Raw genomic sequence first — 20,084 nt, 5'->3', positions numbered from 1 at the left:
ATAATTTACAAAAATCGTATTTATATAACGATTAGAAAACTAGTTTCGGAGATATCGAGCCAAAATATGGGATAATGGGTAATATTTCAAAAACTATGCTTCCAATCATCAAATGAATACGATTTTTGAATTTTTTGGGTCAAAATTACCTTATATACTAAGTTTCATTCAAATCAGAAACCATAAATTTTTTTCGATTTTTTAGAATTTTTTTAAGGGGTACCCCTTTAAAAAAATCGAAAAAATCGAGCAAATTTTTTTCTCTCCACTTTCGGTAAAAGTCAGTTTATAAGGTAATTATGACCCATAAATTACAAAAATGGTATTAATATAACGGTAAGGCAACTAGTTTCGGAGATATCGAGCCAAAATATGATAAAATGGGTGATATTTCTAAAACTATGCTTTCAATCAACAAATGAATACGATTTTTGAATTTTTTGGGTCAAAATTACCTTATATACTAAGTTTCATTCAAATCAGAAACCATAAATTTTTTTCGATTTTTTGTTTATGTATATGAAATATACCAAGGTATACTAAGTTTTATCCCAAGTTTGTAACGCTTAAAAGGTATAGATGTATATTGATGCTATGAACAATTTATATTGATGCTATGAACAAAATTTAGGTATAGGTGTTCATAAAATCATTAAATTAGTCCATTTTCGGTCTGTCTGTCTGTCGTCTGTCCATCTGTCATCACGATAACTAAAAAACGAAAAAACATATCAAGCTGAAATTTTTATATAGCATCTAAGTGAGCAGTATTAGGTACATGTGTTCTCTCCCACTCTATGCAGGCACATAACAGAACTGTTGTATAGCTGAAAAGACATCGAAGCCACGATACAAGTCTTTTTTGCAATTTCATATAACATCTATAATATCTCTTACTTAGATGCATTGCTTAACGCATGTACTTTGTCATACTCGCGATATTTATATGCCTAGATGTAAATCGAACTAGTGGTATATGTGTGACATGTATGTATGTGTAATGTGAAAGAGCAACCAACACTGCCTATACATGGTATTTCAACAATTAACTCAGTCAATTGTTTGTTTTCACTTGTTTAGGTCTCTTTCTATAACGATCAACCGTTTGGAGGGCATATTACGGTTTTATGTTATAGACTCAATAGTCTCAAAATTTTTTAAGATTAGTAATTTTAACCTTGTATTTTCTGTTAATTAGATTAATAAAGTAAATAAAATATTTACGTACATATTTTAATTCTGAAATTTAAGCCCTTTTTGAAGAGCTCCGTTGATGTTGATTCGAAGCCCCTTAAAATTAGATTAAGTACTAATACAATGTGTTTCTTCTACCGAATAAAAAGAGGCTATCTCTTCGAAATATTCAAAAAATCAGTGTCCCTAAACAAGGGTAAAAATCTCGAGGACATTTAAGAAACATATAATAGGGAATCGGACTGAATTTGTTTTATCACTTCAGATGAAGAATTCTCACTTCACCAATAGAAACATGATTTGATTTTTAAAAATCTTTACAAGTATGCAAAATATGAACGTTTAAAATTCCTAATTAAACAAAGAGGAACTTAATAATATAAAACTTTGTTTTGCTAAAAGGAGATGGGCAACTTTTGGATGCAATCTTTGATTGCTTATAACTTTTTCAAGTCGATTTTTCGGTATAATTTGAAAGCGACAACATAAGTTTTAGTATGCGATAGCTTAGATGTGACTTACAAACCTCAAATATAATATATTTTATCCGAGTAACCATAGACGAAGCGTGACGACGTCGAAATGTTTATTTATTTTTTAAGTATTAGAACCACTGATTCAAAACCTTTTTAAAATCATCGTTTTTAAATTATTTTATTTCATAAATTTAAATGAAAATTCTAAACGTACAATTTTCACTAAAATACTTCCGGTTGTTGTTTTTTCTCTATTTTTGGTAGCATATAAAATGTATTATTCATTCTTTAGATGTATGTAGTTTTTGAACTCGAACCCTTAAATGTATTAAATATTTTAAAACTTGAACATTATACAGGGTGTAACAAAAGTGAGTTATAATGTACGAAATTTTACCCATACAAAAAGTAATTCGGCTTTGTTTAGCCTTAGTCTGCCATTTTGTTTTTTTAAGAAAAATGAATATTTCTTTAACCCTTCAAGCTATTATGAAACTCTAAAAAAACTTTACTCTTACGTACTTAGCAGATTATTAAAGAAGTAGCTAAAAAAGTCTATGAAATCGGCTAAAAGCTTCTGAACGTTTATGACGTATTTTTATTTATACAATCTGATACTGCATAACTCTCTACATATTTTGAAACAGCCTGCATTGTATTGTTTTCCTTTTCCCGGAAAGTTACGTACGAAGCTTTAAAGGTACAGTCAGTTTTTCTTCAATATATTCAATATGCTGGTATTATAAGTATAACATATTCGCCAACAATTTCAATTATCGTTCATTTTCCTTCCGGGCTTATATAACCCTTGTTTTTCTAATAAATTTGCACATGTTATTAAACTTTGATCAGTTATATTCGAGCTCTATAACAACTTGTTAACTACCTAATGTTTTTATTTACAATTCATTTGAACCGACAAATACTGTGTTACATGGAATGTCTGGAAATTACATTTTCATTCACGTCGTGTTTAGTTGAGTTCGTGAATAACACTTAAAATTAACAAATTAAAACTTGATGAAAATTATTTTTTGGTTATTTAAAAACAATATGATTTTTAACTCTTTTGAACCAAATGGGTTTTAAATGCCTATGATAGCAGTTTTGCCTCGGAATTAGAGTGAAGCTATGTGGAATATTTCTTAAGAGCTTCCGAGCTTTCGATGGGGATTAAACGGACAAACTTTCTATTTCTATATTTGCGCTCAAAATCAAGGAATATGATAGACCGCAAATTATTATGGAAATCAAGATAATCTAAGAAGTATCAAAAATTACAAAAATTAAATTGTAAAATATCAAAAAAATTTTATTTACAGTTTTCGAGATATCGTCTGAAACTCTGGCGGGAAAAAACTATGGCGAAAAATACAAAAATTAAATTTATTATTCCGTCCGTATTTATTTTAAAAACAAACAAATTTTCACAGGGGTTTTACTACGCATCAAAACAAATTTCATTGATATAATTTCATAGTAATTTATTGTGACTAATTGAGTTACTACAACAATTGTCTGGTCGGATTTACATTTGATGTAAAATAGATAAAAGAACAGAATAGAAATATTTATAATACATTCCAATTTTACCATTACAACGGATATTAATTGATTCTTTTTTATTGAAAAATGTTTATAAACTAATTCAAATAATAAATCTCAAGAGAGCTGTATAAACTGAACGAATTCTCTCATTAAGGAATTGATCTATGGTCGGGATTAAATAAAGTACGCTAGAGAAAGCTTAAACGTATAACGAGATCTTTTTTAGTTTCTATTCGGTAGGATGATGGGTACAAAGCAATAGCTTTATTTCCTTAACGATGAAATTCATTCGTTGAAAAACTATTATATTTTGTAATTGAACAAAAATTTTGAATAATTATTAATTGATTTATTTTTCATTATTTTCAGACAACAACAATAATAACAACAATAGAAACAAACTCATCAATTATTGCTGAAAAGCAAACAAAAGAATGGAGGTTCGATTTGTAAATGATAATTATTTTTTATTATCAATTCACTGATAACTGGAATTAAAGACTATACATAATTACTAGTATTAAATCCCATCGTAAACATGGGGAATAAATGTTGTAGTCATCGGCAGGATACCGAACCACCTAGAGGTAATTTTCAGATTATTTAAATTTTAAACGTAATTTGTCTTATTTTTGTGTGAAAAATTATTTTACTAAAATATAGTAAATGAAAAAATACTCTAACTATACGAAAATACGAAACAGTTTTGAGAAGTTCTCAACTGTTTTGGGATAAACCAAATTAACCTCTTTATCCTCTTTGCGTCCTCTTTGAATACAATGCACTTCGTAAAAATAGTGATTCATTCCGGCGACAGATATTGAAGGTAAAAGATGCTACGTGCTCAAAGCTATTCTACCTGAACTTATTACTACGCGAGTTTATCACAAAATTTTGACCGCAAACATTTTATGCGTGGATAGAAGCTTCATTATTCTCTTTGAAGGTTCCATTATGCCCTCTATCGTCGAAGATAGTCAAATTGTGTAAGTGGAAGTTTAAAGGGCAAATACACACCTTTTTCAAATGTGTATAGAAGCTTCATTATCCTCTATGAAGATTTCATTATGCCCTTTATTGATGGACATCCTCAAATTGTGTTGGTGGAATTTTAAACAGTCCAGTCAAAAGATCCGCTAACCTTTTTGTTTTTGTTTTAGTAAGACTTAACTGAGCACAGTTGAATGGTTTTGCTGTAGTTATTTAAAACTTATGCACATCTCCCGGAAATTACAAGGCTGGCATTTGATTTCAACACATCCGTTACAGCAATTCTATTTTATACTTTACGTTAAAAAAAATCTGATGTTCAGATAAGCGTGTTTGTGCCAAAGACAAAAAATGTTGATATGTCTCAACATTATATTTGCTCGTATTACATATTAAACTATTATATCTCGATAAAATGATGTTCGCTTGGAAAGCTTTAAACTCCCAATTTCAAATTGATCTCCAACCCTTAACTAATTCGATTATTAACATACTGAATATCTGATATTTAATTTAAATTTCATTCCCGTAAATATTTCGACCCCTTTATTTACCCAAAAAAAACTAAAGTAATTGGAATAGCGGTATTTGTGATGTCTATTAATTAATTAATTAAACTTGTAATTATAAATAAAAAAATTCAATATCTTTAAATTAATTAATTGAAAAGTTAACTATTTTGAGATAATAGTAATAATCAATTAATTAAACATGAAATACTAATTTATATGTTTATCGTTTCTAGTGTATCCAGCAATAAAAAATGGCGATCCATTACTTAAACCAAGTTTAGGTTCAATTGATTCACGATACACACCAGATCCACATCGTGGACGTACTGCAACAGGTGCTGATATTATAAGGCCGAGAGCCACACCATCTCGACCAAATGTAGGAATGGGTCAACCCAGACCTCGTATTGTAGTTGCATTGTATAATTATAACGCCCGCGAGCATACAGATGTATCATTTGTGAAAGGTGATCGAATGGAAATAATTGATGACACAGAATCAGATTGGTGGCGTGTTGTACATTTAGGCACACGACAAGAAGGTTTGATTCCATGGAATTTTGTAGCACCAGAAAAAAGTGTTGAAAGTGAAGAGTAAGTTTAATTTTAATAAATTTACTTTTGTAAAACTAATCGATTTTTTAATTTTTAGTTGGTTTTTCGATGGAGTATCTCGAAAAGAGGCCGATAAATTATTGTTAGCTGAAGAAAATCCTCGTGGTACGTTTCTTGTGCGCCCGTCTGAACATAATCCGCGAGGATATTCGTTGTCAGTTAAAGACTGGGAAGAATCTAGAGGGTACCATGTTAAACATTATAAAATTAAACCTCTGGATCATGGAGGTTTTTATATTGCTACAAATCAGACTTTTATGTCATTACCGGCTTTAGTCATGGCTTATACCAGTAAGTAACAATTTCTTGACATTTTACTAACATAAATAACTCACAAACTCTTTGCAAGATCACATCCCTAAATTCCAATGTAAAATTGGAAAATAGCAGCATAAAATCAGGACTTCGCGTTCTATCTGTAGCCAAATTCTATGGGTTCCATGTATAGCGCATTCGCTTTTGAGTAAAGTTAGATAATAATTAGACTATTCACCTTTTTTGTTTTTGAAATATTTTTATTATAAAATATTTCCAAGTTTGGCACTAAACCGGGAATTATTCAGAAATATGATTGACCGAAAATTGTAATAAATATCCCACATTAAAATTGTAGCCCTTAAAAAAATTGCAAGAAATACAGAAATCGGATTCATTGAATGAATAGGTTTTGAAATATCATCAAAATCACTCAAAAATAGTGCGATTTGAGACAATTTTTGAGAAAATAATTGTCTAATAGTCAAAAGAACTAGATTTTTATCACATTTACGCACTATAGAAAATCCAATTCATGTAAATGTTTTAGTTTACCGATTAAATCATTAAAAACCAAGGGTTCAATAAAAATTGGAAAATTGGCTTGTTTGCTCATTTAAAGTAAAGTTTTCAAGATATCGTAAGAAATTGTGGGAGGATCAACTGAAGAATATGAATGCATTTCTAAACAATATATCTATCTTCCTGATAAGAATGCGATAAATTATTCTGAGATATTGAGAATAATTGGGGAATTTTTATTAATTTTTCAGCCAAAAATAGGCAAAGTAACAGCAGATATGCACGTTTTTGTAAAACAAAATTGACTAAATATTACATTTCACGAATTTTCTTAAAATTTTAACTGGCTACTAAAAAAAATCAAAGGAAAATATTTTCATAAAGTTATTTTTGAGACCTCTTTTGAAATCGTTTGAGTAAACGATCAGGATACAAGTCCTATGGGTTACGTAATTTTTTTTTGGAACTCTCAGTGGAAGGCTAACATAAATTTTTGTTAATAAACTTTTTATTTTTTCAGAAAATGCTCTTGGATTATGCCATGTATTAGCAAAGCCATGTCCTAAACCAAAACCACAAATGTGGGATATTAGTCCAGAATTACGAGATAAATATGAAATTCCTAGATCCGAAATTCAACTAATTCGTAAATTAGGTCAAGGTAATTTCGGTGAAGTACATTATGGTAAATGGAGAAATGAGATTGAGGTTGCAGTCAAAACTTTGAAACCGGGTACCATGTCAACGGAAGCTTTCTTAGAGGAGGCTGCAATTATGAAAAAGTTCCGACACATGAATTTAGTTGCACTTTATGCAGTTTGTACAAAAGAGGAACCAGTGTATATTGTCACAGAATATATGTCTAAAGGAAGTCTATTAGATTTCTTGAGGCATGGTGAAGGTCGTGATTTAAAATTAGATGATTTAGTTTATATTGCCGCACAAATAGCGTCTGGCATGAAATATTTAGAATTACAACTGTTAATTCATCGTGATTTAGCTGCTAGAAACGTTTTGATTGGTGAAAAAAATGTAGCGAAAATATGTGACTTTGGTTTAGCAAGAATAATTGAAGATAACGAATATTGTCCGAAACAGGGAACACGATTCCCAATTAAATGGACAGCACCTGAAGCAATCCAATATTGTAAATTTTCAATAAAATCAGATGTATGGTCATTTGGTATACTTTTAATGGAATTGTTTACATATGGTCAAGTACCATATCCAGGAATGCACACACAGGAAGTAATCAAAAACGTGGAACGAGGTTATAGAATGCCAAAGCCAGTTTCACATCACTTACCTGAAGACATTTATATAATAATGTTAGGTTGTTGGGATGCAAATCCACAAAAACGACCAACATTTGAATTTTTATTCCATTACTTTGATGCTTACAATGTTACCTCTGAACTTCCATATAGGGAAGTATTTGACTGAAAATTTTTTATTAGAATATTTATTTTTCAAATAACTTTTAAAATGGAAAATGTCATTTTCAAACTAATTGTATATGTGATAAAAACAAACCAGTAATTTTAATTTATACTGATATAAAAACAAGAGTATGATCTTCATTTTATTTTTATCAAATGGCATTTTCTCGAAAATATTTCGAATATAGAGAGTGAAATGATTGAGTTTTCATTGTGAATAAAATAATTTTTATAGTATGATCGAAAATTCTTGAGAATAAAAGACAATTTATATCAATTTATCTCATATCCCCACTTTTTAAGGTCTTTGCATTTATTAGATGAATATTAAGTGGTACATCTTCAAGTTTCAAAATTATTCTAAGAATACCGATAAGTGTGCTAAAAGAAATAGCTTCAGAATCAATTTTTGACTGATTAACTTAACGTCTAAGCGTAGAAATTGAAAACTGAATATTTAATAATAATCTTCAAAATAATTTTAAGTCGTCGGAAAGATTAAAATTCCAATTAGGCGGAATTGAGTATTAAGAAATCCTATGACGGGACACTTTTTTAAAAACATTGTCCGTAAAAAAAGGACAAAAATTTTTATTAACCGTGTTACCTTTTAATGTTGGGTGATACAATTTTTTTTCTATACCAAAGCAAATGACGAAAAAATTTTTACCAATTAAATAAAAATAGTTCACGATTTTTAAATTATACATCGGATAATAGACTGGGAGACATTGACGTAAAATTTAAAATAATTTGTTGTATGGAGACTCTTAATTAATAGAATTACGTGACTATTGAAAGTCGGATGAAGTGGTAGTGTTATTGATCGGAGCGATCGATACCGCCCCGACAACTAGCGCTATGATCATCATTTTCCTTTCAATAAACATAATATGTAAAAAATGATTCGAAATTTTGTGTTAGTGTCTCAGGCTATGAAAATAATTTATAATTTAAGAATCATATAAATAAATAAATATATTATATAAAGAAAAAAATTTTTAATCTAAGTCTGATAAAAATTTAAAAAAATAAAAATCTTTTTGAAGTAAAAAATAGATAATAATGTTTTTTCTTATAAAAAAAGAAGTACAATTATTTCATTTCTTCAATTTCATACTACATTTTAGAAGTAAGTGTATTAATAGGAAAGTACTTAAATAAATACAAAACAATATACTTACCGGACCAAAATTTTTAAACAGCTTTTTCTTGTATATATTTGAATAATTTGTAGATCACATGCCTATAAGAGAAATTTTTTCGAGCATTTAATTCAGCCGGAAATTGAAAAATTCAAGTATTACTATCTAAAAGAACACCTTCGAGTGAGCTCTAACGTTATGCTAAATGCCACATATAGTCTCAGTGAATCGCAAATTTCAGTTTCCTTACGAAGCTTTAAATGCCATGGAAAATCAACAACATGGCCACTAAATTTGTTCTTCTAGATATTAAGTTTTTAAATTATATGAAAAAAAAAACTCGAAAATTTTTTCTTCTAGCTTGTAGATTAGATCATATACCAGCTATCGATTTTTAATCTCCGACAGGAAGCTATGTTTATTTAATAAAAACTACCCTAAAAAAATTTCCTCACTATTAATATCCTTCTCAATGTAACGCAACTTTCTTTAAAAAAATTCTGATTTTTGGAAAGTGAAGTTCAGTAATTTAAATATAGCATCAGAATGATTATTGTATAATTAAAATTGTTCGTTATTATTGTTTTAATTATAATGCATAGACTTAATTTAATTCTCTAAACAAATCTAACCTACATTGTTTAAAAACGATGTAGATAGAAAGAAAATTGAACGAAGTAATGCGTTTTCGATGCCCTCTACGTATGAATTCTTTAGTATCAAAATATACCCCTTCAAATGTATACCGTAACATTGACTACGATCAAATCGTAGTCAATGTTCAAATGTTCAAATTTTTCAAATTAGTGGATAGTCTAGGATTAACTCCTTACTAATGTTAAGTGAAGACGGCAAGTCTCATATAAGTGGTAATATCTTTTTGAACAACCTTGCATTTCTAAAGTTATTTACTCGTGACTTAGTTCTATTATACATAGAACTGTAGTCACCATTTTTAGTCAAACTATTGTAAAATTTAAGTTTACCTCAATTTTATTTTTTATTCCCCGACGCAAAAAGATGTTATAAGTTTGATCGCTATGTGTATGCGTATCTGTCTGTCTGAGAGAGCTACAAGGAAAAAGTCGTATGTGTCGGGTGTTTTTTTAATTTTGTAAATTTATCTTGTGATTTAACACAACGCACTAATCACAGTTTTCTTATTATCAGAACATCCATAATCTTCAAATTTAACTATACTGCCATCTGTCAATTTTGCAATTAACTAATTTAGTAATAGAAAGATTTAAAATCTCGTATCGTATGCTTGATTTCTATCAATTATAGCTTAAGTTTGTATAAAATTATTCAAAAATGTACAAGAAACATACAAAAAGGATTTATCACAATAATCATAACACAATCACTTATTAAAATTATCAGAGCAGTTCTTTTGTGTGACATCACAGCAGCACTAATAAAAAAAATGGTGCGTGTGCGTAAAAAAGCAACATAATAGTATTACATTATCTTTAAACCTCACACAAACACAAACAAAACGCAATATTTGCTAAGAAAAATATAAAAATAAATAAATCACATTAAAAAAAATAGATTTTAAATGAATTTATATAAATATATGTATTTTTTCAATGCAACGTGTGAATGTTCGTATGTGCTCGTTTTAGATTTGTATTATATTCAGTATTTTTGAGCATAAAATAATTTATATTTACAAAAAAAAAAAGTTGATTACATTTATTTCAATTCACTTATAATTCAGTCAATATATTTTCAAAAGGGATTGCAGACAGATTTGTTTGTCACAGCGCTAAAAATCGAATTTTAGTTGTATTTAGTTATTATTAGACATCTACTTTGTGAATAACAAACTAAAAATTATAATAAAGAAGTGATTATCTTTTAAAGCTTTCGTGGACTCTGTTCAATAAGGGTTGAAAATAGTTACGAAGTTGAATAAAATTAAGCTATGGCCCAGCATTTGATCCGCGAACCGCATGCTGCTTAGATAAATACAATTTCATTCATTAAATTTCTTTCCATTGACAAATCGAACAGATGTTAAGAAGGCACAACTTTCAATTCAAAAATGTATTTTTCTATAATTTATTAGCTATGACCCTGATGCACAAAGGAAATTTAATTATCTCTAATTGATACTCTAGGTCTAAGTTGTCGGTGAAAAACCAACAAAAGGGAGCTATATCTTTCCTTTTTGGATTAGAAAAATATAGTATGTTTACCTCTCGTGTAGCTCAAAGATGACTCTGAAGATAATTTTTGGCGTCTAAATATTTCTGTTTGCAACCTTCATTGTCTGAATTGTTAAGCGAAATAATTGAATTCCATCTTTGATGAAAATATTTATTAAAACAAAAATTTTTAGGATGGAATATAATTATTTCTGAAAATGGGCTCGATTAAAAATTTGCAATATTTAAATTAAAAAATTTCTTATCGAAACTTAAAATTATGAACGAGCCCATTGTTACCTATTCTAATTATGTATTATATTTGCGTGCTTCTTTGGTACATTTAGCTTTTAAGAACATTCATTACAAGTTTAACAGTAATATCTCTCATCTCATTCTCTGCTGATTTTCCATAACTCATATTAAAAAAGTATTTCTTAAATAAAATTTTTAATTTTTTCATTTAAAATTCTGTTCAATAATAATCAGGGAAATATATGACATTTTGTATTTTGTTTAAAGATTCAGGATGGAAGTTTATGACAATAAATTTTGATAAAATTTTTTTTTTTTAGAATGATATAGTTTTTTGTCTTTTCAATTTGTTTTACTTAAATATTTGTGGCCAATTGAAAATTTTATACGTAGAGAGGATCTCTTAGAATTTTGTGATTTTCTTTTTGATATAAATATTACTATTACAAATTACATATTTATTTTGTCTTCATTTTTTACTGATTACTGAAAGAGCGCCAAGGCGTTTTTGAATAATTAATTCTTTTGAAATGTCCAAAAAAGAAACCTGTACTATTTATTTTGTTTTTTAATTAAAAACAATACTTTTTTTTTTGTTTTAAATGTGAGCACGTATGTATTTTAGTAATTTTCTACAAAACTTTGTACAAAAATTTAAGCAATAAACAATCATTCAAGAATTTTTAAAATTTGAAATAATCTTAAAAGAATATGGGTAAGAAAAGAAGAGTGAAGGATTAATTATTCAAGAACTGAAAAATGTTCTTATTGAAATGATTCCAAAGCCATAAATGACACGTATAATATTTTTATTTATGTATATTATATATAATGTAGAAACAATTTTTTTTATACAATTTGTACATAAAATATACGTAAGTGTATACTATTTACAAATAAAAGTTTTGTGCTACTAAAATCTATAATTTTTTTTTTAATTATTTTATTTCATTCATATCATATAGGTGAAACCTGATAAGTTTACGCCATTCAAGTGTTTGAAACTGAAACAAATCGAATATCTTTGGATATGTATATATATATACAATTAAATGGACCATGAAATTAAAAACAGTTTTTAATATCCATAGCCAGAAGCAGATTATCCATTAGGTCAAATAGGAATTGTGTAAGTTTGCAAAAACATGTACAGTAAATTTTTACAACAATTTCTTGTTTGTAAACAATTTTATCACTGAAGAAGTTCAAAATAAAGCTATAATGTTAGTAATAATGTATTTTTTTGATTAATGTATCCATCTACGTTCTCATTCAACAACGACAGCTCCAACCGGAATACTTCCCCGAACAACTCGCGAGATTTTACAGGTTCTAAGAAATAAGCAATTTGCAACTAAATAGTTAAGAAAAAGGTTTTTATTGAGAGATTTTTATTACGGGAGCGTCCATAACAACCAAGTATTTAGGCCGGAATTCATAACTCATACATGAAATCTTAAATGAATCTTTGAATAAATCTATTATATTATTATTTTAGCTCGCTTGAAATTAAAAATGTTTATTACTTTATGTTTGTTCGCTCGGTATTTACATCAAACACTGGCCCCTTATTATTCAAAGTAGTAACAGGTAGCTAAGACACTACAGTAAGTAATGATTTGAAATTGATTAAAAGTGTTTATGAACTCTACTTGTATCCCCTGAAGATGTTACCATTTAGTTAAAAGATCCATTAATTTCTTTAAATTTCATGCAATTGTAAAAGAGTAATCAAATTATTTCTATATAGCAAAATTTAAAGGTTGATAATGTCCACTTTCTTCATAGAATGAAATTGATTATCAACAAACGGTTGATTCTTTAAATTTGAATACTTGATACTTCAAACTTAAAAAATGAAAAGCATTAATAAATTATTTATTTACTTAAAGAAATGAAGTAATCGAACGAACGGAGAAATTTTTTAACAATTCTTTACGAAGTGCATGAAATCTTTATGTAATATAATTGTTCCATTTTAAACAGTAAAACCAGCAAAAAATGTATCCCAACACGCACTTAATCCCTCGATTTTGTCGTGCTCAGATTTAGTTGCGGCATTGGTTCCGTCCAAGAATATTTGCAAGCAAGATATACAGGTTGAAATATAGTTTATGAAGAAAGAAGGCAAAATCGAATTTAAAACAATACTACCACAGGTAGAAAATTTTATGTTTTACGTTACTTTATACATTCTTACACGTTTATGAAAGGACATACTGCGCATATATTTAATCGGTTAATCATACTTAACCGTTGTATTTATGAAACCTACAGCAAAACATGATTGAATATTTAGGGGAAAAAATGCTACCCTGTACATGTAAATAATTGAAAAATATAAAATAACAGTTTTTCTTTAATTTTGTATGAGGCTCCATTGGTACTGTAAGTCTTAAAATATTTCACCTATACGAGAAAATAAATATCTGACTTTTAAGTGATTACTTGCGTATCACTCAAGAGTCAACCGTTTTACAACCTTCATTAAAAATGCAAATTAAAATAAAAAAGTTTTTCTTCAAAAGATTTTATAAATGCCATATTTAAAAATAATCATACAGGATGTTTCAACAAATATATGCTATTTCAATAATTGATTCCATGACTCCCATTTGTTTTGTACAAAAGTTCTTCGAATAACTTTATCTTAATTTTAAAATAAGTTCATATTTATGACATTAAAGGTGTATTTGAGAAATTTTATATTTTCGAAAGATCACAAATTTGGAGCGAAATTTGAAAAATCATTCAAAAATAAAATTTTATGAAATCATTACCGAAACTGGAGTTTTATAATTTTTCGCATATATTTAGAAGTATCCTATTTAATGTGGTTATTATTTGTCAATTTTTGTTTGTAAATAAAAGCAAAATTCTACTTCTTTGGTATCAAATTCGATGTTAAATGTTTTTGTCAAAAAAAAAAATTTTTTGTAAACATATTGTCTAATATTCGATAAATTAAAATTTAATTAAATTCAAAAATTTCTTAGTATCTGATATGTTTAATATTTATCAATAAATTTATAATTAGCATAGGAAATTATCACTGGAGTTTTAGAAAGCCATGGGTAAAATATTTTGACAAGAAAATGCAACATCTTTATGATTAACGTTAGTAGAGTTAAGGGGAATTGGAATATCGATAGACAATGAAATTTAGAGTATTCAATATAAATAAATAATAACGATTTTTAGTAACAAAAGGAGAAATTTTGGTCATGGGGAAAAGCTTGAAAGATTTATAATCCATTCTTTTAATGGATTGTAATATCCTAAAAACGGTATTATAAAATTTGATTATTTTTTATAAATATTAGGAATTAGAGTTAAATTCTTGTTTTGATTGCGTTTGTAAAAATTTTGGTCCATAAGGTGGAAAAAAATTAATTAAATTTTAGATAAAAGAATATATGAACTTCTAGCCCTACTTATTTTTAACCTTTTTTGAAAAATATACATGAATACATTTGAAAAAGAACGCCACATCTAACAAAGCGATCATGCGATCTGGTTAATAAACTTCGAAACCAAACTGGGATAGAATTGTAAGAAAATGTACTCCCTAATGATAATTGAATGGCTAATGATTGATTCAAAATTAATGGTTATTACAGATAACATTGAGCAAAAATGCTGATATATAAGAACTCATCATAAACGCAACTGACCCGGAGAGTTAAGTATTGATATAATAAACCAATATGGTAGCCTGTTTGTAATATTGCTTACAATTTATTTATTTTGCAGAAACACCGGTTATTCTGGCATTGTTTTCTACAGTTTCCCAATTTGCTGTTAAGACCCGTGTATAGTTCAAATTGACGCATTATTATACAAAACATGTTTAAAAAGAATAAAGAAAATTATTTAGTTTGTATTTTTGTTTGGAACCATTTAGAAAGTTTTAACTAGGCCAATTTTCAAACTGGAATGTAAAAAAAAAACGGACAGGCCTTATACCACATACAATGAGTGTAAAAATCTGCCCCATTTTATACATTTTCATATAGTGTCCATTGTTTTCTTTCATTATAAAGATTTCAAAATATTTCTCCAGTTCTCTAAACAAATCTATATACGGTTGCGCTTAATTTTCAACCCTTGGATCAAAAAGAGGGGAGTTATAAGTTTCATTGCTTTGTGTGTGCGCCTGTCTGCCTGTAGCACCTTAGCCTTTAAACAGATGAACCCATTTTAATTTTTTGTTAGAAAGGTAATTTAATGAAGTGTTTTTAGCTATGTTTCAAGAAAAATGGATCAGGTTGGAGAGAGCTAGAAGGAATAAACCATATTTACCGGGAGTTTTATAATTTTGTAAATTTCACTTGTTAGTTATAGCATTATAGGATATACAATTATTATTATCTCAGTCCATGTACTCTTTTATCTGAGTGTAAAACATTTACAAAACTAAAGTTGAGATCACAAAAGGTATTTTTAAAATTAACTGTCTTATAAATGCTTCTTTCTAAATTATGTATCTAACTAATTGTAAACAATATTGCTAGCAAATAAAAATGGCCAATTTCACAATCAACATTACCGATTGGTTTGGGCTAAAAGTTTTCTTTATAAATGAAACGTTCTATTTTCATTGATTTTGTAAATATTTAATATATATTTTTAGCCCCAGCGATTCGAGAGTGAAATTTTAATAATAAATACTAAGACAGTTAATATTTTTTTAAAAAGAATCTCAATTTTTTTTAAAAGGAATGATTATATATCTATTTATAAATAAGAATTATTGTCTACACTTCTAAATTCATTTTTTGATAGTTTGTGATTCCTTTATACCGTCTACGAGACCGTATACATGAATAAAACATATCTTTAATATCAATGAATGACATTGGATGTCGTTTACTAACTATATTTAAATAAATACCTATAACGACAACTAAACCTGACCATAAATACCTGCAAATAAAAAATATATATATTTATATTTTCAAATGAAATTTCTATCAATAAATTCATAGACAATTGCAGGTCCGGATTTATCATGCAGGGCGCCAAATTTAAAAAAATAATACGATAATGACATAAAAATGGCGAAAACAAATTGTGAAAAAAGAGAGTTTAGGACGTTAGGAAAAGAGTAACAACGTTTGACTTCGGTCGTTAATTAGATTAGCTATGTATCTTAACTTTTTTAATGTTTTGAACGATAAAATATCAATTTTTACATCATGTGTTACTTTTTATACCATGCATATATGAAATATACATAGTTAATAAGTTTAGTCCCAAGTTTGTAGCGCTTAAAAATATTGATGCTACGAAAAAATTTTGGTACAGGTATTCATAGAATCTTCTAATTAGTCAATTTTCGGATGTCCGTCCGCCCGTCTGTCAACTCGATAACTCAAAAAAGAAAAAGATATCAACCTGAAATTTTTACAGCGTACTCAGGACATAAAAACTGAGGTCGAGTTCGTAAATAAGCAACATAGGTCAATTGGATCTTAGGTCCGTAGGACCCATCTTGTAAAGATAGAGATAGAACAAAAGTTTAAATGTAAAAAATTTCTTTATAAAAAAAAACAACTTTTGTTTGAAACATTTTTTTCGTAATCATCACTGTTTACCCGTTAGGGCGCAAATTGTATAGTATGTATTATATGGGAATATCAGTTATGTATGTGTGACATGTATATATGTGTTATGGGATAGAGTAATAAACACTATCTATACATTGTATTTGTTTTCACTTGTTTTTTTTTTTTTTTTTTTTTTAAATTTTAACCGCCCTGCGTTTTCGTTTTCTTAAATTAATAAATTTACTTACATGAATGTGAAGGGTTTACTAAAAAATATAAATGATATCACAATTGTAACAGCTTTTCGACAAGTAGTGACTGTTGCTGCGGCAAAAGCTCCACATGTTCGTACTAATGTCAAAACAATTTGTATACCTAAATATCCAGATAATGAAAATAAGAATGCATATCCGTATGTTTCAGTTGGATGCTAAAATAAAAGAAATTATACAAATTTTATTCACAAAAATTTATTAATAAAATATTGGTGGTATAAGCGAAAAATAAGTGAAAAGGAATATTCATAGGTTCATTATCTCCCGATATTTAGCCTTAAAAAAGAACATAGGAAACAAATTTGAGCGCCACTTCAATTATTAAATATCCTTCAAGTAATAACTCGATCCTTATTTTTTTTACGTTCTTAAAAAAATAGCCATTTTAAATCTTTTTATATGTTGTCTACTCTAATAATTATACCATGTATATATGAAATATACATAGTATTATAAGTTTAGTCCCAAGTTTGTAACGCCTAAAAATATTGATGCTACAAAAAAAAAATTGGTATAGGTGTTCATAAAATCACCTAATTAATCCATTTCCGGTTGTCCGTCCGTCCGTCCGTCCGTCCGTCCGTCTGTGGACACGATTACTCAAAAACGAAAAGAGATATCAAGCTGAAATTTTTACAGCGTGCTGAGGACGTAAAAAGTGAGGTCAAGTTCGTAAATGAGCAACATGGGTCAATTGGGTCATGGGTCCGTAGTACTCATCTTGTAAACCGTTAGAGATAGAACAAAAGTTTAAATGTAAAAAATGTTGCTTATAAAAAAATATAAAACTTTTGTTTGAAACATTTTTTTGTAAACATCACTGTTTACCCACGAGGGCGTTAATTAGGTGCAAATTTTATTTAATATAGGAATATCAAAGTGAATATCTTTTGTTATTTACGTGACGTCAAAAAAACAAACGAATGCGCATCAACACTTGCACATTATATGAGAATATGAGTTAAATATGTCAGATATGAATGAATGTGAAATGTGAGTTATCAACACTGCCTATACATGGTATTTCAACAAATAACTCAGTCAATTGTTTGTTTTCACTTGTTTTTATTTATGTTTACTTCAAGATGTAACGATTCGAATTTAATTTAATTATTCGTCATTTATCTCTGTACAAAACTAATGACTTCATGGGCATGTCATTTTGTCCAAAAAATTTTTAAATTTTGATAATTTGACCTAGAGTTTTGTTTAACAATGCATCTCAACCTCAAAAGATCCCTGAAGACACCACAAATTAAGTAAAAAAAGGAATTTTCAACTTTTTAAAGGCAGTTTTCCACTAAATGAGTTGAGTTTATGTTGTGCGTGTTTTCTAGAACGTGAAAAACAAAATTGAAACAAACCCAAAACTCTTGTTTCCATCAAGTGGACTACATTTTCTTCGAATTTTGTTTTCAGTTCTTTTCCACTGGTTTTCACGAGGAAGTAAAATCAGAGTTGTGTATATAAAGCAAGACGAAAAAAGAAAATACAACACAACCGTTTCCAATAAACCGACTCTAATTTAACGACACGCTGAAACATTTTGATGGGACGGCTTCCGAGAGGGAGACGAAAAACAAAACTCCAACTGTCGCAAAACACATCAATTTTCAAAAAGTTTGCGGAAAGTTTAAGTTTTATTTTATTCGACACCGAGTTTGTGTTTTGTCCATTTAGTGTAAAACCGCCATAAAAGACCGAACATTATTTCTATGAAGTAAACCATTATATCTTGAAAAATTACGCAGTATGCTGAAATTGTTCTCACAATAGATATAAATGCCATCCAGATCAGAGTCCCCCCTGTTACGACGGCGGTTTCTAAATACTATTAGCATAATGGTAGTTTTATTAAATAGAAATTTAAGTTAAATGGGCGAAGGGTATTTGAGATAAGTTTACGTTTATTTAAACGAAATAGGTAAGATCGATTATGTCCATAGTTTGACGTGATATGTTAATTAAAAAAGATATCATTGATTTTCCAATGGGATTTTTGTCACTTGAACCATTATAAACCTTTAGAAAATTTCATAAATAATTCACCATGATTAACAAGCTGAAATCAATTGAAGCTTACATTTGCACAAAAATAATATCCACGAAATAAATCTCCAGTAAATGTCATGGTTACAAATAAGTACACAAAACCAATAAAATATGAATACAACACAACCTCCGTATTGCTAGCTTTATGAGCTTTCATAGCCTTCTCTTGTACATTCCCAATAACTGCATCACATAACAAAGCTGATGAAATCATCATAACGCCCGTTGTGTTAAAACTAGGTGATACTTGCGAATCAGCTGAAAAAGTAGAAACATAAGTAATACCGTAATTTTCTTATAAAAATATCGAATAAAATAACTTTTACCTAAAGTAAACAAAGTCAAACCAATACACATTAAAATAGCGGCTGTAAAATCAAGCGGTCCATAACGTTTTCCTTGAATAATAATACTACCAACTAGAACCGGTATTAATTTACAACACTTAAATATGACTTGAGTTGGATAGTTTAAATATCCTAACGAAGAGTTAGACAAACCCATCGTGCCCAAAGTTAAAAGGGCCAGTAAAAGATAAGTTTTAAATGGAATTCTAAAAAAATAAGTTTACGTACAAAAATAAGATATCAAGTTTTCCGATAATGCGATACGCTTACTGTCTTGTAATGTTTCTAGCATATTTCTCTGTGACACCAAATATTGTATAATATGCAAATTGAACTAAAGTAAGGTACCATCCATAGGGTTTAAACCCATCTAGAGTAAATATTAATTCTTGTAAATACCCATATATTAAATAACAAACAAAAACTGCCGTACAACAGCAGATAAATTGTGATGTTTGTCCTAAATGACTGATGTCTAAAAATACGATTTTAACTTCTGGTTTCTCATAATTATGCCTCTTTATTGAAGAGTCATATATCGTTATTTTCGATTCCATAACTTTATTTTACATGTCGATTTGTCTATATGTGATGTGACAGCTCCGTTGCCATAACACGTGTAAAACCATCGTCACGGGGTGCGTACACTTCAGTCGCTGAACATCATGCAACCCAAATACAAAAACAGAAATCTTATACAAAAATTCATTTTTTGACATCTATTATTAAATGATGTCCTATTCAAATGAAATGTTTT

At 28.5% G+C, this 20,084-nt stretch overlaps 2 protein-coding genes across 3 annotated transcripts in view; one reads left to right on the top strand and one right to left on the bottom strand.

The window, feature by feature from the left end:
* The window catches only part of LOC123298429 (tyrosine-protein kinase Src64B), a 93,188-nt gene extending 85,546 nt beyond the window's left edge, over positions 1 to 7,642 (top strand). For both annotated transcript variants that reach the window (XM_044880424.1, XM_044880425.1), the window contains 4 exons: positions 3,588 to 3,805; positions 4,954 to 5,314; positions 5,373 to 5,626; positions 6,633 to 7,642. In XM_044880424.1, the coding sequence (XP_044736359.1) occupies positions 3,757 to 3,805; positions 4,954 to 5,314; positions 5,373 to 5,626; positions 6,633 to 7,555 (1,587 nt within the window). In that variant the 5' untranslated portion in view covers positions 3,588 to 3,756 and the 3' untranslated portion in view covers positions 7,556 to 7,642. The remainder of the gene's footprint in view (positions 1 to 3,587; positions 3,806 to 4,953; positions 5,315 to 5,372; positions 5,627 to 6,632) is intronic.
* Positions 7,643 to 15,861: 8,219 nt separating this feature from the next.
* On the bottom strand, positions 15,862 to 20,007 carry LOC123297940 (adenosine 3'-phospho 5'-phosphosulfate transporter 2). The gene is made up of 5 exons (XM_044879778.1): positions 19,598 to 20,007; positions 19,307 to 19,533; positions 19,012 to 19,238; positions 16,902 to 17,083; positions 15,862 to 16,030 (listed from the first exon to the last, which is right to left on the bottom strand). The coding sequence occupies exons 1-5, from the start codon at positions 19,882 to 19,884 to the stop codon at positions 15,862 to 15,864; spliced, it is 1,092 nt and encodes a 363-aa protein (XP_044735713.1). The 5' UTR covers positions 19,885 to 20,007.
* Positions 20,008 to 20,084: the final 77 nt, after the last annotated feature.

Source organism: Chrysoperla carnea, chromosome 4, assembly GCF_905475395.1.
Source record: "Chrysoperla carnea chromosome 4, inChrCarn1.1, whole genome shotgun sequence".
In the NCBI taxonomy this organism is placed as follows: Eukaryota; Metazoa; Arthropoda; class Insecta; order Neuroptera; family Chrysopidae; genus Chrysoperla; species Chrysoperla carnea.
The sequence above is the reverse complement of the archived record's forward strand: the minus strand, read 5'-3'. Positions and strand labels throughout refer to the sequence as shown.